Below are 24,459 nucleotides of genomic sequence, written 5' to 3' on the forward strand. Positions count from 1 at the left end.
CTTTCTCTACTTGTGAAGTGTTCCGGAGAGAGTAGGGGAGGTGGCCAGAGTCGCAGCTAGTTACTGCAGAGCCAGGCCCGGGATGAGTCCCCCGATTCCTAGGTTACGTATTTCATCGTACAGCATTAATTTGGACGAGAGACTTCTTTTTCAGTTTTATTTTCTTATGTGGATTCAATCATCACCCAACCGGGAATAGCTCTTACTCTCATACTTGCATTTGAACATGATCCGAAATGTCAGACTAGTGAGAGGGCCTTGGAACCCTCGAGCATGGAGCCCCACACAGGCAGAGACACAGAAGGAGGACAAATCTACAGACGCGAATGGGGAAAAGAAGGAGCTTAAGTTGGAAAGAAGGACCAAATCACTTCTTTTTAAACTCAGAAACACCAGCTTATCAGTTTCCTGGGCTACTGGAAACAAATTGAGAGCATCAGTTTGGGACTTGGCATGTGCTTCCAGAGCTGGGATTCTAAAAACAAGGAGTGAATTCCTAGAAGGAGACTAAGGCCTGGATTCTAAAACCTGCGAGTTCCCAGACAAGCATTTTCCCCATGCCTCGTAAGGCCCAGGTCTATATCCGTTTTCCATTCATTGAACACCCATGACGTGGGCTTCTCTGTATGTTTGGTCCTTATAGTCAAGGAATAAGAGGGGCAGATGGGGCAACAGAAGCCAGGAAGGGACATGTGCATGACCATGTGGCTCATAATGAAGCCCAAGTTCAAACCTAGTCCCCAGATTGGCCACAGGCCTCTTTTCCACCGCGTCAGCGAGTTCTTGCGGGAGATCCAAGAGGACCTTGAACACCCACCCGGGCGATACTCGGTGAATGCCAGAAGGTGCCGGAGCCCCTTGGGCCACCCGTCCCTGTATTACGATACCACCCGAGCTGCACCCTGTTCAGCCTGCTGCCGTCCGAAGACCAGCCTTAAAGGCTTTCAGGGCAGCACGTGCACCCACAGCCAAAGACAATGGACAGAGGTCCTTTCATGCAAAATGTTTATTTGGAATACGTGTGCTACTGTGCAGGCCAGCCATCCTGAAAGAGCAAGTCTTTACATTGTGCGGATACAGGAGCTCCTGGGAGACATTCATCTGTGCTCTGCTGGCGTTACTCTTCACCCACCTCCACCCCTCATCACCTTCAGGCGTCTGGTGCTGCCTGAACTGGGGGCGATGACCAGCAACCGGCGATTGGCCATTACCAGTTGTGTCTTCTCCTGGAACCCTCTCTACCTGCCTTACGTTATTAATGGTGCCCAAAGAGATGATGAGCAGATACAAAGTTTCTGTGGGGTTACAGAGCCTTGTTTTCACCAAGTTTCGGGAGTTTTCTTTCTTTCTTTCTTTTTTTTTTTTTTTTGAGATGCTTCTGCTTAGCATTCCTGACAGGCCTGAGTGTGAGGGCTCAAATTTCAGCTGACCCAAGTGGGGAGTAATTCATTGATTTTTATAATCCGTAGGTTACTGCTTTTCTCCCTGGCTCCGACATATGGTTTTCATTTCTAATTTCTGCCATATGCTTCTCAACTTGAACTTGCTCTTGTCTCTCTCTTGCTCCGTGACAGTGAGTGTCACGCATGTTGGCCCTGCTACAGGGTGGAGTGAAGGGTAGCGGGAGAGAGATGTCTTGCTCCTTCGGCTTAGCCACAGGCCCCAGCAGACCTGACTTCTGTATAGAAAAGGGGACAGGTGATCTTATGAGGAGTGTTTCCTCCTCACTCCCAGTCAAGGCAATGCCACGAATGGTTGGACAATCCGGACTTGCCTTCGGGTTCAAGTTTCAGTCACTGAGCAGAGGCCACAGAACCAGGACCTCCCTGTCTTCTATAACAAACACAACTGTGATAGGGGCTCTCGGAAGTCAAAGCCAGGAATCTGCAGGCACTCCGCCCGCCTCTCCGCACTGCTGATGAACCCAAGGACTGTTTCAATGGGCAGATTGCTAGACCGTATTGACCTTTCTAAGAGGTCTCAATCCGAATTGTAGTCTTAACCCTCTTTTTTTTTTTTGAAACAAAGCGTGCAGGCTAGGGGGTGGGGTGTTCTTTCTTTAGTGTTATTCTTTATCATCCCCCTCCTTCTTCGCTCGGTGGGTCCCAAAGTGGACCAACCCCCACTCCTGGAAAAGGGCCTCCCACCACGCAGACTCTTAAAGGTCACTTGGAATCTGTCTCTTAAATCCTGTCCTGAGTAGCAACTCTCCTCCTACAAACAGATGTACAGAATCTGCTGTTAAAAACAAAAGCAAAAGAAAACGCAGAACTCCCCCAGGCCTACGAGCCCTGCCTGAGACGCACTCCCACCCTTCACTCCGTCCCCTAAGCACAGATGGATCTGGCAGAAAATGGTCCAGACACAAAAGTCACTGCTCACAAGAACTTGGGAAGCTGGGAGTGTTTCTCTAAAGCTCAGATATTTAGACGGTGGGAGTTCTGCTGGTCACTTTCCAAGAGCTGCTAACCTGACACTTCATTGTGTACTGCTTAATCATTTTAAACAAAACAAAACAAAGCAAAATAGCCAAAACACACAAACACAATCTCTGGGGCGGGGAGGGGGGCAGGAGAGGGGGTCATGGATGAAGTGGTGGCTGAATCAGATTTTCCATTAGTCGTTTCTGCTCAGAGCTGGGAAGCAGTTGTGTCCACAGCGGATCGGCTTCGCCCTTCCTCCTCGGGAGCCCGAGGCCGAGCTGCCATCACAGGAAGTCATTCTGCGGCTGCAGGAGGCGGTCAGGGTCTGGTTCCAGAGCCATCCACGTTATTACGCATTTGAGCTCCACGTTAACAACACTTCACCAACAGTGCGACAGAACAGAAAAAGTTCTACTTCGAATTCGCACGTGGATCCAAACCTTAACCTACGACTTCAGTGAGGAAACCAGCATCTCGGAGACTAGATGCGTTTTAAGGGACTTCTAAAGAATTCCATGTTCCAAGCGGCATGGAAAAGAATTCTGAAGACACACTCAGGAGCTGTGCCCCATTAGCGGGCGGTTTTCTGCGGTCTGCAGAAACGTAAGGTTGAATGGGATAATGAAGATACTTGGTTTTCGATAATTTAGAAATTGTCTTCAAAAAAAGGGAACTCGAGCTGTATTACCAACATTCTTTCCCTTGCTTTGCACATCAAAAAAGACAAATACATTTCATATGCAATGCCGCATGTAACGTTTAGTCCAAATGGTCAAAATTATAGCTTTTAATTTTATAAGCCCCAAAGTACGAGACACGACCAGTTAGCATCCGTGCGAGAAAACAATGACAAACACAAAATAGGAACACTTGTTTTTTCCAGCCACAAATAATAATGGAGAGTTATATATGTATGAGAAACAGTAATAATAAGAGAATAATCAGCATTAAATTCAAAACTTCCAGGAAAGCTATTTTGGATTAGATAATGTTTTACTTCAGAATATGCAAGTTTAAAAGTCAAATTGTCAAAGTTCTCCTCCTCACCACACACCAAAGATTTATATACAGGCTGGAATCCAGAAGTTAAGGTTCAAAGTATAAATATTGATAATTGTGGCTAAATTCAGAATGGTTTCAGAAAGATGATACAATTTCAAATAAAAACTGAAAGAAATTTTGCTTTGTGATCTACATAGGTTACTCTAATTTTTTCTCTTCAGGATCCTTTTCTTTCTCTTGAGGAGTCAGCTAAATCTCAAATTATTTTGATTACAAGAGGTTTTTAGATGGGATCAGCAAATTTAGGAGGAAGTCAGAGCAGAGTGAATACATATGGATATATGTATGTGCCTATATGTGGACGTATATATATACACGTATAACTTCTTCCATCTGCAATGCAGAGGGAAGAACCCCCCACAAAGACCTCCCTGTGGCCCCCCTCAGTTCTCAGATGACTTGAGAGATTCACCAACCGTAACAGAGTGACCTCTTCCCCATTAAAACTTTTCCCGGGAAGAAGTTTCTGCCACTCCTAACGTGGAGACTTGGCCCATGTCCTTTGCGGGGAAAGCAAGAGCCCACGACAACTTTTCACAAGAGCCAAAATCTGGAAGGAAGTAGAAGACTCGGGGTAATGGGTAAGGACCAAGACTGCAGAGAAGCGTATTTGAGACGACTGCTCAGGACGACTTCAGTTCTGTATTGTTTATTACAGTCCAAATGCATGAAGTTCTTAGGAAATCAGATCAGATGGTACAGATAAAAACGGGCCATGAAAGCCCGGTCGGAGGTGTTTTTGGGCCAAATTGCAGACCACCCAACAGTTCACATTTTAGGAATTTGAAATGTCTAAAAATAGATAAGGTGGTTTCTCAAAAAAAAAAAAAAAAGAGAGAGAGAGAGACAGAGAGAGGGGGGAAGGAAGGACAGGAAAGGGAAGGAGGAAGGAAGGTGACAAGAACCCATTCAGGAAGTGTTCGCTAACGAGAACACCTTACTTAGAAAGGAGGGGCAGAAGCATGAAGACCCATTAACTCTGTGCACGTTACTGCAACGGTAAACACAGCAGAATGCATAGGCCTCGTAATACTTCAGGGATGGCATATATATAATGTCTCTAGCGCTTTTAAAAAATATGCCAAGACTAATAATTAAGGACCATCCCAGATAAAAATACATATTTCATAGAGGGGCAGGGGGAAGGGGGAGGAAAGTTTGGTCCCACGGTTGATCCTGGGACCTATCAAGATGAAACCATGTTTTTTTGGTAATCCTAGAGGATATGGCAGCAAAAATAGTTGTAAGGATGTTGGCTGGTTTTAAGAGGGTTATTTTCAAATATAACCTTACAGCTACATTTGCAAAAGCATCTTCGTGAAAAGTTTATTAACCCTGTAAACTGTCTATAGTGACATCTCTAAGATAAAATAAAAGTGGCTGAGGTGTGAGTGGGCAAGGGACGTGTGCTTTAAAGCAAAATCCGAGCCCTTTTGGGGGCTCCTCTCACACAAAGGGATACAGACTCTTAAATAAAATAATACTTCCTTAAAAATCTGCCACCTCACAATTGTTTACATCATAGAAAAATAGCATTTTTGTAAAAAGAAATAGAGTTACTTTGTTAAAATGGTCTATTTTAAACCAGCAGTCATTTCTCATATAAAGGATTTCTAAACATCCATACAGAACATAAAAATAGTACGGAGTGCAAAGCAGACAGTGGCATGTTTGCGAGTGATCGAAGGATTTCACTGCCAGATAAATAATACTCTGAGTACATTATGGTACAAGTTTTAATCTTTTAGAAAGTTAAAAGGTATCGCTCTTATCCTCTGATGGCAAGCTACTTATAAACAGAGTTACTTGCAGCAGCAGAAGGCCAAATTGCTTAGAAATGGGTCAGATGTATTCATCACGTCTCCCCTAAACTCAAAGCGCCGGGACGCTGGGCAGTTGGCCCACGTCCCAAACTCCTTAACGCAAGCGCGGACCACAGGCCGTGGAGACGCAGAGGGGAATTTACGACATTCACAGTCCTTTTAAAATCGTTCACGTTTGAATTTTCACATAGAACCAGATTAACACCAAACTATCTACCAGCTTGGCGAAACCCGTCACGAAGGAGAGTTTATGTGACTCCTTTGCAAATACAGGCATTCACTCTTTATATTATAAAAACAGATGGTTTCAACGGACTAATGCTTTATTTCCACACAGCGATTCTGTGGGGACGACGAAGTTCTCGGTGGCAGTGGTAAAGGATGTTACGGTACACGAAGGGCCAGTAGTCTCCAGCTTACACACGGGCAAGTCGGGCTGACGGGCTAAACGGGAGAACACTCAGTTAGTAAACTCTGGCGGTCCCGTGCTCAACTGGCGTCTCCTCACACCCTCTCCACTCTGCTAGGGTCGTATGAATCTGTATAAAAGAAAAAAAAGAACAAAAAGAAAAAAATTAGTAGTATATTCAATTTGCGTGTTTTGGTTTAACCCTCAGACCATAAATAAGTATGTTTAGGGAGCAAAATCCACAAGTGTAGAGTTAATGCTTCAACATTTAAACAATATTATTTTCACTGAGAGGCAAAAAAAACTTATCATCAAAAGGCTGTTTCGGGGCGCCTGGGTGGCTCAGTGTTGAGCGTCAGACTCTTGATTTCAACGGAGGTCACGATCCCTGCCTGGGATCTTTTCTCTTTTCTCTTTCCTTTTCTCTTTTCTTTTTTTTCCTTTCTTCTTTTCTCTTTTCTTTTCTTTTCTTTCTTTCCTTTATCTCTCTCTCTCTTTCTCTCTCTCTCTCTTTCTCTCTCCCCCGCCCCTCTCCCCAGCCAGCACGAACTCTCTCTCTAAAACTAAAAAATCAAAAAATTCTTAAAAAGGCTATTTTAAAAGGACATGTATGATCACTACCTAATCATAGATAGAAAAATGTTAGTTGCTTAATTTCTGATAATCTTTTCCTGTTGTCCACAGTGGAACAACATTAACTTTAAATACAACACATAAACCAGCAAAGGCATGCTTGCCTGATACCAAGGATTTTGTTTGCTTGTTTGTTTTGTTTTTGTTTCTTATAAATTACAACTCCACTGAAATCTTGCTTTAAAAAATGCATCTTTGTGATCAAATGCTGTCCCTGGAAGGCTTGAGGACCCTGAAATCTTGACTGTTTGGCCAGCAATGAGAGGCCTCTTGTCTCCAGCCGCCATCAGTCAGCAGACAGGCCCAGGCCTGGACACAGGCCTGTTCACACACTCTTCTAGGCCTTTCCCACGCACAGGGGTGTAGGAGCCTGGGCCACCACACTGACCCGTTCTACAGCCCACAACTGGAAAATCCCAGCCTGGGCCCGAGTGAGCTGCGTTTCCAAAATGGGACGCCATGCAGAACGATGGTCTGAAGCTGCCATTAGTCCTACAGCTGGGTGATTTTGATCTGACCACCCCGGGATTCACAGTCCTCCGGGATCCACATAAGCCCCAAGGCCACACGTGTGCCTCCTACGGCCAGAATTTCCTGCCACAGAAGCTCAAAGGCATCCTGACTTTTATTTAAGGGAAAATGCTTAGGAAATCTAGGAGGATTGGTACAATTTGACGGTTATAAAAACGGTGGCAGAACGATCTCTTCCCAAACCCATCTGGACCCCTGTACATCACGAAGGCCACGTACATCCCAATTTCTCTAGCCACAAAATGTGCTACCACGTCTCCTCACACCTTCTCGGCATAGCCACCATGTGTTTAGTGCACGTAAGACAACCGTGACGCTAAGGGCGTGCCTACGGCGCTTTGAGCCCGACATCACAAGCCGGATAGGACAAAGCGTCTGCGTTTAGGAAGAGCAGTCTGCTCCTCCTCGAACGTGATTTACCGCACCACTGGGCTGAAAGCAAGTGGAGTCCAGGTGGGTCAGCTGCCTTCTGACATGTTACGCTGAACGACGCCCAGTGTGACGACACAGGATGTGAGCAGCTGAGCGCTACGCTTCTGTGCTCAGTCAGCCTCTGAGTGGGGCTGATTCTCAGTGGGGGGCCTCCTCTGAGCAAAAATATCTTCTTCTCCACCGAGAATGAGGAGAGCGGTCACTAATGGATGACACGGTAGGAAGGGCACGCTTTCAGCTGGTGACAGGCCAGGAGGCTGAGCATCCACTGAGCCTTGAGGTACACAGACAGTGGGCACTGAGCAGCTCACCTCGGACCAGGCACCGGGAGACACCTCCACAGACCGTGCGTGTACCCCCGAGCCCCACTGATGAAACTAAGGGCCCGGAGCCAGGGAACTGGGGCTAGAACTCTGGAGAACAATGGGCTCCTTCTTCAGATCGTGGAGCATGTAGGTCCAATAAAAATATAACGTGAGCCACATAACATTACTTAAAATTTTCTACAAGCTGTGTTAAGGCAAATGGAAGGAAACAGGTGAAATTGATTTTAATAATATATCCCATTTCACCAAATCTATAAAAAACACGATCATTTCAACAGGTAATCAACATAAGAATTGTTGAGAAATTTAAACTTTTCTATCTGCTAAGTCTCTGAACTCTGGCATGTATTTTACACATACAGCACATCTCAGTTCGGATGAGCCACATTTCAAATGCTCAAGGACCCACATGTAATAAGGAGCTAGCAGATCTAGAAGACAGACAGGTTACCGAGTAGTTAGAATCCTGGTTCTGGTGGGCAATATTTCAGGTGAAGACAATTCAGTAAGGCCCAACCCTTGTGGATATTTTGTGTATTAACACCCTCGAGGGCTACTGCCCTTGACATTGTGCTGACATCCAGCCTTCTGACAGACGGCTCCATCACACCCTCCCTGGCTGGTCTCTCCTTGTTCCCTCCCGCACCCATACGGATGGAGTGTGCCACCAAAGCTGATGGAGCCAGCACGTTCTGAGCACTGCCAGTGCCTGGGATTACACTTCCAAATTGGAACACAATCCACCCAGAAGGGATGGACTGCTGTCACCTGAGTTAGTTTTGAGGTGCTGACTTCTTGGCCAGAGCCCCAAAAGACCACTAAAAAGATGTCAGCTGAAAGGACCGTCTTTCAGCGGCGTGAAGTACTTTATGATGCAGTAGGCGCTCCATCACAACACAGATCATGAAGTTCTAGAAGGGTGTGTGCATGTGTGTACGTTGGCGGGGGCGGGAGGAGGTTACAGATACTCACGGTATAGTTTTATTTTAAAATTCCAGAACAAAATCCAAATCTAAGTGGGCTGTGAATTCAGGAGGAGTGAAGTGGTTCCTGCACACTGGGCTGAGGGGGGCAGGGGAGGGGCGGGCGCGGAGACGATTCTTGCACATAAAATGATAAAATGTATCAAAAGGAAAACAAAGTCCAAGACGTCCATCTGTGAAAACGCAGTAAGGCTTTACTCTAACTTGTAAAACGATGAGTGGAAAAGGGAACATATCTCAGAGTTTGACTATCTCAGTCACATGATCCACATTCCTCTCCAGACGATTGATTTTGTGTAGGCCTGGTGACCAGTCCATGAAGGACTGACGGAGGTTCACCCGAGCCCCTGTGTATGTGTATGAAACCGTCCTTCGGGGTGTCCTGCTATGCAATTGCTTAAGAATGCCACCAGTAGCTGTGTGGCATCATGAGTATCTCTCTGCCTTTAGATTTTGGGTCATTTCATTATTTATTAACAAATGCATCAGGTGGAGAGGAGAAAAAAAAAATTCTACTTGTTAGTCACTATGGTTAAAAAAAAAAAATAAGGTCATGGAAGAGGTATTTTAGATGGCTAGCTAACACTAAAATTGGCACGATCTACATGTTTTCAGATACCTCTCCAACCTCATTCACATGCCAAGGGATCACGCTAAAAATTGAGGGGCACTTGACTGAACTAAAACTTCTGTGTTACAAAATACTGCCCAGAATATGTGCCCATGGACTGAGACATAGAAATCTTTACACCCTGGTGTTTTATTATAGCAGGATTTGTCTTATTTAATTTTTTAAAAATGTTTATTTATTTATTTTGAGAAAGAGAGAGAGAACATACGAGCAGAGAAGGGGCAGAGAGAGAGAGAGAGAGAGAGAGAGAGAGAGAGAGACAGTGGGGGGAGGGGAGATAGAGAATCCCAAGCAGGCTCCATGATGTCAGTGCAGAGCCTGATGTGGGGCTCGATCTCACGAACTATGAGATCATGACCTGAGCCGAAATCAAGAGTCGGACGCTTAACCCACTGAGCCACCCAGGCGCCCTGGATTTGTCTTATTTTAAAATTCTTACAATTCTCAGGATGAGACAGGACTGATAAAGAAACTCATTTTAACTCGTACTGAAAAGCAAGTGGGCATATTTGGGGAGGTGGGGCCGGGGGGACCAAGAGAGGAAGAGAAACCTAATAAATCCCAACAGCTTAAAACATGGGCCGTGTAATGCTTTTTCTGCCCTTATGGCAACGGTTCCACATCCTAGTGTTCTCTTTCTCAGAAAAGACCAACTTTGTTAAGTCAGATGATCCGACAGAGCCCTGACAAATGGCTTGTTTCAATGATGTATTTTGTATAAGGAACCAAGCAACACCATCTAACACTCCTAAGAATCATACGGCATTTGTGGGAAAATTTTTAAAGTGCCAAGTAGGCGTTTCATGAAACAAAAATTCTGGATTTTTCTAGCTGAAAACAAGCGAGCTTGTCCACTGACTTTTAAATCCTTGGATTTCACCACAGGAAGCAGAGAAAGGGGGTGTTCAGGAAGACTAGAGGGCTGGGCTCCGGAGGTGGGCCTGGGACCCAGGGTCCCCGCTGTCCCGCACACAAGGGAACGGATTCGCCTCGCTGTAAAAAGGTGTGAATGATTCATGGTCTCTTCTGTCTGCGGTTTGCATGTGGGCCTTCTGACAGGTACAACTCTTCTTCGAATCAGTTCTAGGATACATAATCGATAATTCCCCAGCCCTGAAGAAAACGCCAGAAACAGAGATCCCTGTTTGTGTCAGAGCTGAGGCTGAGACTGTGTTTGGGGAAAATCCCTGTTGCCACTGGGAACCCGCCTTGTGGTCTGAACCAGAGCAGCTCTGAAGGTGTGAAGGGGACAGAAGGGAGAGGGCCCAGAGGCATGCCAGGCCCTGCTGCCGAAGTTCTCTGTCCTGGGCTTTAGTGCATAAGACCATAGGGGACCTTATGGGACACGGCTGGTGGGTGAACTTTTTTTTTTTTTTTTTAATATTTAATTATTTGGAGAGAGAGGACGTGAAAGGGGGAAGGGTAGAGACAGAGGGAGACAGAGGATCCGAAGTGGCTCTGTGCTGACGCCAGAGAGTCCGACGTGGGTCTTGAACCCACGAACCGTGAGATCATCATGTGAGCCGAAGTCGGACACTTAACCGACGGAGCCCCCCTGTTTAGGGTGTTGACACAGTGCAAACTGCTCCTTTTGTTTACTAAAGCTTTTTAAAGTTTCATAAATGGCCGGTAGCAAAAACATAAAATGAGGGTCAAAGGATTTTGGAAGGTACAATGTAAGACAGCATCCTGGGCTGGGTAGTTTACTCAATCATATGATTAGGTTGGTATAAAGAGCATGTGGGGGGTCTGGGGGGAGCGCTTGTTTTCGGGGAGGGTGCAGAGCACACACTGTCGCCTCCTACAAGATTCATCGCGGTACAGCAGCACAATTCCAGTACTTTACTGATTTACCTCTGCACAGTACGGGGCCCAAACTATGTGTGTATAGATACCCAGATATAGCTGCTTGCATAAGGAATTTCCGTAGATATACAACCATTTACGGTACACTACCGGATCTTGGTTTTTAAGGAAAGCCTCCGGATAATTCTTTGGACAATGGAGAATCTTTCGGGGCAACAATGCACAGTATCAGCTTCACCAGCGCAGGACTGGCATCATCCACCAGCCTGGTGTTACACGCTCAGAGCACCACACTAATACTCTGTAACGCCTGCCTGCACACTGACTCCTCACCTGGGCACCAGAAATCCTGATGGATGATCTTCTTCTCCCCGTGTGCCGTTGGACGACCGTCTTCTTCCGGCGGGAGGGCGCCCTTGGAGACCACGAGCGGGAGCCCGGCCTTCCGAGCCAGGTCCCCGGCGTTCAGAGACACCAGGCCTCCGGGCTGCATCCCGGGGTCCCTCTCGGCCTTCGGTTCCTCGGCTTCCTCTGTGGAGTCAGCGCTCCGGGAGGTCAGGAGCCTCATCCGGGACACGGAGCTCACCTCCTTCATCCTCATCAAGCGGCCGGGGTCTGCTCTCCTAGGGGGCGAAGCCAGTTTCTCTTGTAAACTTTCAATCACTTTGGAAGTGCTTCTGAGCCTCTTTTCTGAGCCTGGCATATTTGGGGTCCTTTCTATAAAATGGAACAGGGTGGACTTGAAGGGTGGTTTTGTCCCCATGTCCTTGGGATTGAAGGACCTGGACTCTTGGGGACTGTACTGAGGCTCGGGGCTGGGGGCCTTCCTGGGGACAGTCCCGTCCGCACCCGAGGGCTCAGCGGCCGGGGCAGCGCGACGGGCGCTGTCCCTTTCCCCTACAAAGAGAGGGCTTTGGGTCCAGCCGCACTTTCTCCTGCCGTAAAAGGCGTCAGGGGACGCTGCGGGGTCATCCAGCTGTGAACCGGACCCAGGCTCCTCCCTGGGGGCCTCTGGCCCGCGGCCACCTCTGTCAGGCTCGGGGTGCTGGTCCTGTCCCGTTCTCCTGGTGCCTGGCAGCAGGGACTCCACGGCCACCTCGATGCCCAGGATCCTCGCAGCCCTTGCTTGAAGGGACTCATTTGGGGGGATTTCTATTGCACTGGCTTCACCTGAAGACACATCTGACTTCCCGGCGCTCTGCTCCTGTGCCCGCGTCAGTCCCACAGACCTCAAGTCCGGCGCCGAGAGCCCTCGGGGTTTGCTGGCGAGAGCGAGCGGGACCGGCGGGCTCCTCCCCTCCTCGCCACCGGCCTTCCGAGGGGTCGCTGGGCTCAGCTCGGCAGAAATGGGAACATGGGGCAGTGCCTGGCTTCCCGGGGGCTGCCTCAGTGAGGCCGGATCCGACGAGGGCACTGGTTTTGTGTCACCTGACCTGGAGGAAGCCGCTCTCTTCACAGGACCTGGGCTGACGGCTGGCTCGGTGTTCAGGGCGCGCTCCACCTCCTGGTTTCCCTCATCGGCGATCGGGCCTCCGTGTGCCGCCACCGCCGCCCCCCGGCCTCCTTCCACCTCCGCGGGGCCCGGGCACTGAGCACGGGCACCAGGCCGGCCAGGCTTCTGCCCCTCGCTCCAGCTTTCGGACTTACTCTTGGCTCTTCCCGGCCTGGCCCCGGGCTCCTCAACCCTCCACGCCTGGCCGTCTCCCCCGCAGCCCCAGTGCTTGCCCGTGGCCTCAGCACGGCCTTCGGGCTGCCACTCTGTGTCACTGTCCTCGCTGCTGCTGTCGCTGCTGCTAGGACTGCTCTCTTCCTCTTCCTGAAGCTCCTTGTTAAAACTCTCTAGCTGGCTAATCAAATCCCAGGGACGGCGGCTAACTGGCTTCAGGAGAAACTGACCAAACAGCTGTTTGCTATTGCACGGGCCGGTGGTCTCCCCCTTCACCACGTCGCCCCTGGGCACGGGGCTGGCTCTGTGGCCACGGCCCTCGGCGCAGGCCTGACTGGGCCCGGCTTTTGAAACAGGTGCCTGGCTTACGCAGGAGGCAGTCCTTGAGAAAGCACTGTTGCTGGAGGGGCTGAGGGACATTTGGCCTTTCAGGTGATGAGCACTTGGCCTCTGGTTTCGGTCGCCGGGAGCTAACTCCGTGGGCGCGTGAGCCTCAGAGACGAGAGGGTCTGAGTATTTTGGAGTCAGCACTGCTTTTGGTGAGCCTCCCGGCTTCTGACCGGGGAGGGGCAGCGCGCTTCTGGACTCCTCTGCAAAAGTGGTTTGGGTTTGCTGATCTCTGTACTGGTGCCCTGGCCACGAGCCAGAATACTTGAGCTCTCTGTGTTGTGCAGGGTGAATGAATCTGAGGTCATTTGTTTGTTTGCCTTCTTCTGGTTCCCCCAGATCTTGTTTCTGGAACTCTGTTCTCCCCACCATGCTTCCTGTGAGTGCCTGCAGCTCCAGGTCAGTGGAAGACATGCTCAGCAGACTTTGTTCCTGCAAAGCTGCGCTCTTATCAAGCCCATTCCTTTTATCAGTGCCCTGTTTTAAGTCATTGTTGTTCGTATCTATATCTGGCAGATGTGATTCTGATTTAACTGGGATGGAAACCAAACAAAATATTGTCTCGTTCATTTTCTTCTTTGAACTTTTCTTGGTCCGAATCCCAGTTTCGAACTTCTTGAGCTTGGTTCGAGTTTCACAGGTACTCTCGCCCTGCGGGCTTGGGGGGGAGACGAGGCCTTCTGTGTGCCCGCCCTGGCCGCCGTCCAGGGCAGGCCACTGTCCCCCCACGGCACCGTGGGCTCTTTGGTCAGGAGCGCCATTTTCCGCATCCCTGGGGAGCTGGTCCCACAGCCACCAGGGACTGGGATCGGCAGTGGCCGGGCCACTCACACCCCCCGGCGAGGTTCTCACACTCTGTGGGCTCAAAACGGCACCATCTTGTTGACCGTTTCCATGAGCGGGGGCCAGGGCAGTGCTGGGACTAGAGTTGTAGGACTTCTCGTTGGCTGTTGTTTCTTGACAGAAACCCCGGGGGCGGGCCAGTTTGAAATGCCGTATCCGTGGGTCGTCAAAGGGAATATACAGAACGGAGCCATCGTACGCGGTGGTCGGCCGGGGCTGCTGAGGGACCCCGCGAGGAGAGTGTGGGCTTGCACCATACTCATTCCCGGTGCCAGGGGGACCGGCCAGCTCCAACGGATGCTGCCGCTGACGGGGACCACACACGGGCCCAGGCACTGTGTCCTCCACGTAGGGGTTTGCGATGTGCTGGGGCGGCGACCTGTACGATGGCGGAGGCACGTACACGGGAGGCTCCAAACTAGAGTCAGGCGCGCACAGCTCCAGCCGGGGCTCACTGGATTTGGTCAAGTAGGAGACGCACAAGTCCGCCTGCTGACTGTCCAGAGAGTCACTGGCCTCCACGCCCGCCCTGGAGTGTTGGTGGGAGTCGTAAGGTGGAGGCTTGAGGGGTCTCCCAAACTTAGGCCGGGGGAAAGGGACCGAGGAACCCCCCTTCTCGGGGTTCCTTTTGGATTCCAAATTTGGCGCACAATTTGGGGGATAAAATGGCATTTTAGGAACACCTTGAAAATGTCCATCATTTAATGGAATGGGAATTTCCATGCAACTCAGGCCCTCGGGGGAAAGAACCCTGGGCAATGACTGGGATTTCCCTTTGCTTTGGGAATTCAGCACATGTTCTCCTTGCACAAATGGGTACAGATCTTGAAACAGTCTCTCCCCATCACCATCAGACATTTGCCTCCCTAGTTTCCTTGGCTGGTTCCAGCTCTCCAGGCTTATATTCTGCCACTTGGCAGGTCCTGCCATTCTCAGCTCTTCTTCCCAAACTGCCTTCTTCATCACGTTCTCTGTCCTTCCTCCAACTTCCCATGGGCCCTCCCTCGTGTGAACGGGCAGACTGTGGGCTTGGGCCATCCCTCTGACCTCTGGGTCTTCTCGGGCCCTTGGCCCCAGCAAGCCACCGACCTCCTGTCCTTTTCTTCTCCAGTAGGCGTGGTCGTGAGCGGTCTGGGGCTGAGAGGACCACCTCAGCACGGGCTGATGATAAAACCTACAAAACAGAGAGGCGTGGAAGTTATACCAGGGGAAGAACCACACGGAAGAAATGTGGATGTGTCTGCTTCTGAGTCAAACTCAGGTCAGTACTTCTGAAAAGTGTGTTCCTAACCAGAGTACTTACTGACTTTAAAGAAAACACGTCCCAACTAATTATGGTTGGAAGGCAGCCACGTGTTTTGCCACCGAGGGCCTAGGAGTCTCAGCAGCAGGCTTCCCACAAGAGCATCAGGCCACTGGTGGTACTTGAGAGATGTCAAGGCCCTTACAAGTTGAAATGCCCAAGGGAGCAAGGGTAAACTCGAGAGTAGTATTTCTCAAGTGTGGTCATGGGCCACTGGGAGTCCACGCCCCATGGAGGCCAGACCACTGAGTTCTCTCAGGAGTAGGTCTGGGAACCTGCTTCTCACAGCCCCACCCTAGAGCAGTGGTTTGTCAGCATGAGCAGGAATCATGAGAGGGCTGCTAAGGCACAGACTGCTGTGTCCTATCCCCAGTTTCTGCTTCAGCAGCAGCTTTGGGTGGGGGGGTGGGGGTGGGGGGCTCTACAATTTGCATTTCTTTTTTTTTTAAGTTTTGATTTTTTTTTTTTTTTGAGGTGGGGGGCATAGAAAGAGTGGAGGAGAGAGAGAATCCCAAGCAGGCTCTGTGCTGTCAGTGCAGAGCTCAACATGGGGCTCGATCCCACAAACTGTGAGATCATGACCCGAGCCAAAATCAAGAGCCGGATGCTTAACTGACTGAGCCACTCAGGTGCCCCTCCCCAACGTGCATTTCTAACATGTGCCCAAGCGATGGGGTCCCAGCACCCCACTGTGAGAACCATCACTGCTAGTTGTTGGGAACCATGACTTCACAAGTCCCGAGGCCCAGACAGTGTCCCAGCTCCACTGCGTCAGAATTGTGGAGGCAGGAGGGACACCCAGCATCGGCGTGTTTCTAGGCACCCCTGATATTCCCAGTGTGCAGCTGAGATGGAACCAGGACTTCAGCCGGGTTCCCACACTTCCCTGATGGCAAGAATCACCCAGTGGGCTCAGCAAATACACACACGACCACGTCACTCCTGTCAAAGTTCAGATTCAGTAGGTCTGGATTAGGGTCCAGGTGCCCACATTTTTGTAATGAGCCCTCCAGGCGAGTCTTAACTTAGGTGATGTGGGAATACGGCTCGGGCCGACTCTGACCAGAAGAAGGGGGGCTCTGTCCATGTGGCAGAACCCCCTGCCAGGTGGGACGGGGTGTGGCAAACGCCAGCCTACTTCTGGGTCGCCCCCCATCACCAGGCTGCACGGTAGAAATGTCCTCGAGAGCCTTTGCGAAATGCTAATGCCTAAGGCCCACCCCCCCCAAATATCTTGATCTAATCAGACCAGCCAGCAGCCACCAGTATATTTCAAAATCTCCTCAAACGACTCTAGTAGCATCAGCCAGAGTTTGGAATCACTGCTCTAATGCAGCTGGAGAAAACAAAATCCGAACAACTGTTACACTGTCTACGACAGTCAGCTCTGTGTACAAGAGACCAGAGACCAGGACCCTAACACAGAAAAACCATCAACTGGAAGGAAGCTTTGGCACACTCCCCTACTCTGATCAACCATGGGCTACACGGACAATGTTCCAGCTCCAAAACTGCTATTCGTTTTGTAAATTATAAAAGTAACAGGTAGCTGTTGTTGAAAATTCAGAAAAATAGAGGAAAGAACAAAAAACAAAACCACCATGGAATCTTTCCCCCCAGGGATAGTTATCTTGATATGTATCTTCCAGTCTTTGTGTGGGTGAAGATGTGGGTTCTCAAGCAGTCTTGGTTCTCTACGAGGGATCTGGTTTTCTGTGAACGTTTCCCTGCACTCACAGCGCAAACAGCAGCTGTCACTTGCGTGGCGGTTACTCTGTGCTCAGTCCATGCTTAATGCTTTCAGTACATTTGCGCACCCGCACCCCTCGGGAGATAGGAACTGATGTCATTCCCATTGGCAGAGGAGGAAACTGAGGTACAGAAGTAATGTAACATTAATATGCACTTGGGCACTTAGCTGTGTCTGGCCCTGTGTGACGAATTATTTCCTTTAAATCTTATAACCACTGTTCTCTCTCCCTTTTACAGATAAGGAAACCGAGGCACAGAGAGCTTTTGACAGCTCTCTCAAGTGGTACAGCTTGTAAGTAACAGGGAAAGATTCAAACCCAGGAAGTGTGACCCTCCATGAAGCCCATTCAGTTAGCCACTCCGTTTTACTTCTCCTAATGTAATGAAAAATTCCTCAAGTGCATAATTTTAACAGTTGAAGAGTACTGTGTCATATGCACATGACTCACTTAACCACTGCTGGGCATCTACGTAGATTATATTCTAAACGCTTTGAGAAACACTGTCATTCACAAACACTGAGCGCGTCTCAGGTTACGTAGAATAAATCCTCAGAAAAGGAATTAGTGGGTTGGGGGCATTATGTTATCTGTATCGTCAGATCTGCCCTCGGTTCCAATTTACTCTCCCACCTGCAGCGCAGGGCACCAGTCTTGCTGATTTTTTCCATCTCTGGTTTTTCCAGTCAATTTGTTTCCTTATTATAGAAGTGAAAGTAACTCCTGATTGGTTTTAATTTGCATTTCCTTGATTACTTGTGAGGTTACCTTTTTTTTTTTCCATGTGCTTAGGTGTCATTTGTGGTTCCAAAGGACTTCTACAACACAGCCCACTTTGCAGCCGGCAGGTGGTAGAGAGAGGACGGTGTGAACAGGGAGGAGTCCGGGCGACAGCAGGGGAAGGCCTTGGAGGGTGGGGACTGGCTGAAGGGGGACCACTCCCAACACACAGGATGTAATACGGATGGTAAATGCATAGTAAACATCCATCATTACGATCACAGGAATACCTCGCTTTATCCTGCTTCACAGATACTACGTTTTTTGTGTTTTTTTTTTGTTTTTTTTTTTTTTTTTTACAAATTGAGCATTCAAGCCTTGAATGGAGGAAGTCCCTGCAGATGGGCTGGAAACAACAGGAGAACTGGAATTACAAGCGGAGCCTGAAGATGGGGCTGAATTGCTGCCACCTTGTGATCAAAGCTCAATGGATGAGAAGTTGCTTCCTATGGATGAGTAGAGAAAGTGGTTTCCTGAGATGGGGTCTACTCCTGGTGAAGACTGTTGAAATGACAGCAAAACATGGAGAATATGCCATAAACTCAGCTGATAAGGCAGAGGCAGGGTCTGGGCAGATTCAGTCCAATAGTGAAAGAAGTTCCACTGTGGGTCGAGTGCTATCAAACAGTATCGCATCTTACAGACCAATTGCGAAAGAAAGAGTCAATAATGTGGCAAACTTCACTGTTGTCTTATTTCTAGAAACGACAGCCACCCCTGCCTTCAGCAGCCAGCGCCCTGATCAGTCAGCAGCCATCAACCTCGAGGCAAGACCCTCCACCAGCAAAAGGACGATTCACTGAAAGCTCAGATGATAGTCAGCATTTTCAGCAATATTTTAATGCTTTATTTTATTTTTTTTAAGTAATCTCTACACCCAACATGAGGCTCGAGCTCACAACCCTGAGATAAAAAGTTACATGTTCTGGGGTGCCTGGGTGGCTCAGTCGGTTGGACATCTGACTTTGGCTCAGGTCACGATCTCGTGGTTCATGAGTTCGAGCCCCATGTTGGGATCTGTGCTGACAGCTCAGAGCCTGGAGCCTGCTTCGGATTCTGTGTCTCCATATATCTCTGCCCCTCCTCCCTTGCACTCTTTCTCTCTCTCTCAGAAATAAACATTAAAAAAAAATTTTTTTTTTAAGTTGTATGTTCTACTGACAGAGCCAGCCAGGCACCCCAATTCAGCAATATGTTTTTTCGCTTTTTTTTAATTGTGGAGAGAGAGCATGAGTGGGGTAGAGGGGGAAAGAGAGAGAATCTTAGGTGGATTCCATGCTCAGCACAGAGCCTGACACGGGGCTCAGTCCCACGACCGTGGGAACTTGACCTGAGCCCAAATCAAAACTTGGACGCTCAACCGACTGATCCACCCAGGTGCCCCTAGTAATATTTTAAATTAAGGTATAGACTCTGCTTTTTCAAACGTAACACTGTTGCACACTTAATAGACTACAGTATGGTGTACACACGTTGCTTTAATATGCATCAGAAAACCAAAAAATTCATAACCCAACCCAAAATATCTCCAAGGCATGCCATCATTATTAACAGTAGTAGCAGTAGTGTCTTGGAATGACTTCCTTGCCTCAGTAAGTGAGGGTTGCTCTTCAAGTCCTGCCCCCACTCCCACTCCCAGATAACTTTTTAAGAGCCACTGAATGAAAGGGTTGAAAAAGTAGAAAAGATTTCAGATCAATTTGAGGTAAAGCATTTGCCACTGAGCAGCCTAAGTGCTTCTGCGTTTACTTCTTACACGTAGTGACAGCTGTGTTAACCCTGGGCGTGGCTGAAGGTCAACATCTTGGCGGCTTTCGTCGTTATCAAAATCACGTTTTGAGCACTCAGGCTTTGAATGCGTAACAGAACACCTCTCGGGTCGGGTTCCATAAGGATGGTTCCCGTGGAAGCCACCACCCTCAGCCCTTCGTGCACGTCTCCTGCCCCCACCCTGGTGAGCCGAGGAACCCCCCTCCTGAACCCCAGAGGCCACGGGCCCTTCCCTTACGAACTCCTCCATGACCGCCCGTCCATCACAGATGTGCCGAGAAACGCTAGGGGATGAACCACTTCTGGGGTGACAGTTGTCACAGCCCCGATTAAGAGAGAGTAAAACGAATAATTGACGTGTGTGGCTGATGCCTTGCTTCAGAATCCCCTCTCCTGCCTTGATTCCTCAGCTGACGGGGAGTGGATACCACATGGCTTTAATGGTTTTAATCAGCACCACTCACACATGATCCTTACAGTCCCATAAACATGTCGCCGGGGCACCGACTTTAGGGGAAAAATCCACAGTGTCGCTTTTGCCCAATTTCCCAATGGAAATTCTGGTTTCTCGGTAAACATGTGGCGTGCTTAAGTGCCAAGAGGTAGCTAGACTCCCGAGGTGCTATTTGTCTATGTAAGTGCCATGAGCACCATCAGAAGACAAATAAAAAATGACATAAATAGGGCAAGAATATAATCGGACCCTAACTACCTACACAAGCAATGCAGTCTGTTTTCTTCCCTGCCCACCTAAAAAGGTTACACTCTATAACCTTTGTCAAATCTGCCCTGACTAACCCAAATGGCTAAGCATTCTGGATTAACCTTTCTTCCTTTGTACAATACACCAAAATCCCAATTTAAGGTAAACACAGGTCATCTGGGAAATCTTATATAATGTTTTTTTAATTGCTTATTTGGGGGCGGGGGGGGCAGAGAGACAGAGGGAGACACAGAATCCGAAGCAGGCTCCAGGCTCGGAGCTGTCAGCACAGAGCCCGATGCGGGGCTCAAACTCACAGACTGCAAGATCATGACCTGAGCTGAAGTTGGATGCTTAACAGACGGAGCCACCCAGGTGCCCCTTAAATAATCTATTTTAAAATTAAGCCATATGATATAGTGCTAAAGACCTTATTTAACAAACATCTATTCTGTACCCAGTATAAGCCTGAGTCTGACAGGCGTGAGTGGACCCCACATGGTGGCAGTTTTGTAAATTTCTCCCTCGGACAAGTTATCAGCCTGGATATCTACTGGCTACCATGCATGATGTCCGTTCCTGGCTCAATTGTGTCCTCCCTCGCATGGCTTCGAGGCCAAGAATATGTTTTCTAATACCTTTGAGGAAATAAGATGAGATCAAGTTTGTCTTTTTAAAAAAAATGAGACCTAATAATTTACATCTTAAAAAAGTTAACAATGGGACGTTTTACAAAAACATGCTGAACACATTAATACAGGGTGGGAAAAAGATAAGAAAAACAAAGAGGAATGTGAGAGCTCAAATAAATTGTGTGGACAAGTTCAACGAGACAAGCAGGGTCTTTATACAGAGCCCCTGGGAAAACAGGACCGAGGTGAGACAGAAGTTAACACTTGCTAACAGCTCCATGCCTTATCACAGAAAAGAGACATGATAGCAACGAAACAACTGATAAGAAACTGCTTGGGACATATCTGAAATGTGAACATGTGAAAAACAACATGTCTAAAGGAAAACAGGCAAACCCATTCACTGAAGTAATAAAAGCTAATGATGAAAAACCTCCGGAGACATTTCTATTAGTGCTCTCAGGACTCCTTTTCAACCACCACAGAAAATACTGTCCTTCTTTTAAAAAAAGTAAAAGCCTACGTAGAATGGCAATATTTGACATGACTTTTTGTAAGTTTATTTATTCATTTTGAGAGAGAGAGAGAGAGAGAGGGAGCATGCACACAAGTTGGGGAGGGGCAGAGAGAGAGCAAGAAAGAGAATCCCAAGCAGGCTCCAGGCTGCCAGCACAGTGCCCGATGCGGAGCTCGAACTCACAGACCGTGAGATCATGACCTGAGCCAAAATCAAGAGTTGGACGCTTAAGCAACCGAACCACCAGGTCGCCCCTCTGACATGACTTTCAACCATGGTTTCACACGTTCCAGGATAATCTTCTGACTCCACGGTCCTCAGCTGTACCAACTTGTTACCATCCAGGCACACTACAGCCTAGCTCTGTGTCGATACCAGAGGGCGGGGGAGAGATGCCCTCCCTCCTCCATGAACAAAATCCCGAACCTGGTTCCCCGTGAGCAGTCCCCAAAGTCCAGCCAACTGGGCTTCCCTCGGAGGCTTGCATGGAGGGTGGGAGGTTCCACCCAAGTGGTCTCCTGGTCCAGTGATTTCTTCCAGTTAGCAAGCCCGCCTGCCGGCCTAGCAGATGCCAGTATGGCCGACCGCCTTCCCACACCAGTGGGCATGTCCTGGACCAGGGGGCAGCTGTGCCAATTCTGTTCCTTCAAAAGCCATGCCCTAGTCCAGATGCACAGTCTGAGCATAAAGGTGGAACGGGTCATTTAAGGAGCCTCATACTCCTCAAGGGAGAAGCTCTTCTCTTTGGAGATTGGCAGAGGCGTTGGGGCATCTCTTCAGAGTGACTCATATTCACCAGCCCCGTGTGAGATGTTTGCCATGTTTCCGTGAGCGGGTCAGCCATCTGCTGCTACAGAATTTGCTCTTAATGCTCTCTGGGCCCGGAAGCCTGCAATTTTATTTTTCAGTGTGCCTTGGTATATTCGATACACTATACTGGGTAAGTAACCCTCTGACACAGGGTAATAAAAAGGTAATTTTGGAAAGGGGAAATAGGAGTCAGGAGAAGATTAAGCCTAACCTACGAAGGTTACCGTAAAGATCAGTCAGGAAAGACGAGGCTGTTCTGAAAACACTATGGATGCATATCACTATTTAGCAAAAATTCAATCTCAACAAGAATCGTAGGCTGCATTTACTGCTGGTTCCTAGTCACCTTCTGATGAATGTCTGAGCTTCCGGAAGACAGGGCTTAGGCGGAGCAGAGGGGAAAGAGATGGGGCCTGCAGTCAGGCCAGAGGGAGCCCAGTGTACCTGTGCCTGCCCCCCAGGGAGGGCTACTCGGAGTCGACAGGGCTGACGGGAGCGTCGGTGGCTTTGGACTTCTCAGTACGCCAATGGGGAGAGTGAGGCAAGCCGCCAGGGAGCGTGAGCCCCCGGCCCGGGCGCGGGCTTTCCAATCAGAGCCTTCGGCAAGATATTTCGCTTGGCTTTTGCCTCTCATTCTTCATTTATACTCAAGGGACGGGAGTAGTTCCTTCCTTTTTGGGTTTGTTGGGAGGGCTTAATGAGATAATGCATTTAAACTGTTTAGCAGAGTGCCTGACACACAATAAGCCCTTGGTTTTTTTTTTGTAAACAATCACTACTATTATTAACCCAATTAAAATAAATTCTCAGCAGAGTAGATAATTTTGAAATTCTTTTCCTCACATCAAGGAAGGAGGTAAGGGGCACAAAGGAAAGAGAGAAAGAACTGAGTGTTTGTCTTATGTGATGATTATTTTCGGCCCGTATTGTCTTTTTTGAAGTTGTAATCAATGGGCCTTCACAATAACAGGAAATAATGATATAGCTGACTGTCATAACAAGACTCTGCCCCTCCGGTGATGGCTGGTCTCTAAGGAAGAAGCTACACCCGTTTCCACAATGATGATGTCGAACAAAACCAATATTTAGTTTATTACAACAAAGCAGGAAGAGCAAGCTCTGATCCCTTTTTCTGCACATAACTCCAATAGGTGAAGCAGACTGTCTCAGTATTTTCCTATTTTCTCTTTAACAGGGATACTCTTTCACCAAGGTAAAATGTCTTCACTAGCGCAATCCACACACTGCCGCCATCGACAATGAAACGAAACAAACCACTTCGAGTTCCTCACTTCCCTTTCACGAGTCTGTCGGCACCCCCACGCTCACGTGGGGGTCTATGGAGCACTCTGTGCCTCAGAAGCGAAGCTGACGACAGTGAAGAGTGAGGGAGGCAGCCACCAAGGAAGGCAAACCAGAGCCAGAAGGAGCTAGGAGGAAGCAGTCGGCTCTCTGTGTAGACAGATAAGGACACTGATCCCACAGTCATGTACATCAAATACCTGTCAGTACCTCAGCTAGACTCTGGTCTAAGGCTCTTTGTTCTTCGTCAAGAACTCAGAGGCATCATCATCTCTGAAACAAAGTGAACCAGAACCGAAGACCCAACTGCAGTGCTTCCTTGGACCCAGGTTTCACATCCTTCCCATCCAGTGCCTCTCACTTGGAAACGTCCTGGCTTCCTTACGAACCCAGTTCTCTACCTGACGAAGAAATGCAACTCACAATTCTCTCGATGGAGGCCCAGCTACGAAGACAAATGAAGTTCTAGACTGTGCTTCTGGAGCCTTCCCATTTCTTCTAGAGGCACCTCCTCATCCTCGTCTCTGTTCTTCCACAGGTCTCCTCTCCTGCTTTTTATTGGGAAGAACTGCGGATGGGAAAGCACCCTGAGAGTGTGTGCAGGAGAGGGGGCCGGCTCCAGGCACTTCCGAAAGGTTGCACTGCCTAACGACAAGAACAAAGCACCCCAGAAGAAGGGTTTGTTCTTGAAAAGACCATGGGAAAAACCAGGGGTCTGCCTCTTCACGTGTGTTCATGAGCTCACCAACTCAAACAGCTGGCACTTTTCTCTGTGAAGAGGTCAAAACAACAACACCTAATAATTAGAATGCGAAGCAAGCAGCTAAAAGACAAATAACGTTTGTGGAAATGTAATTTCTTTTTTTTTTTTTTTAATTTTTTTTTTCAACGTTTTTTATTTATTTTTGGGACAGAGAGAGACAGAGCATGAACGGG

At 48.6% G+C, this 24,459-nt stretch overlaps 1 protein-coding gene across 5 annotated transcripts in view; it reads right to left on the bottom strand.

Moving 5' to 3' along the window:
* Positions 1–988: 988 nt before the first annotated feature.
* Positions 989–24,459, bottom strand: part of JCAD (junctional cadherin 5 associated) — an 82,638-nt gene continuing 59,167 nt past the window's right edge. For 3 of the 5 annotated variants that reach the window (XM_019465234.2, XM_053894604.1, XM_019465235.2), the window contains 2 exons: positions 11,393–15,129; positions 989–5,847 (listed from right to left, as the gene is read on the bottom strand). In XM_019465234.2, coding sequence (XP_019320779.2) covers positions 5,813–5,847; positions 11,393–15,129 — 3,772 coding nt within the window. In that variant the 3' untranslated portion in view covers positions 989–5,812. Of the gene's footprint in view, positions 5,848–11,392; positions 15,130–22,665; positions 22,826–24,459 lie in introns of those variants that run through there. The other 2 variants (XM_019465236.2, XM_053894605.1) reach the window with 2 other exon arrangements.

Source organism: Panthera pardus, unplaced genomic scaffold, assembly GCF_024362965.1.
Source record: "Panthera pardus isolate Hobbes unplaced genomic scaffold, ASM2436296v1 HiC_scaffold_6, whole genome shotgun sequence".
Lineage (NCBI taxonomy): Eukaryota > Metazoa > Chordata > Mammalia > Carnivora > Felidae > Panthera > Panthera pardus.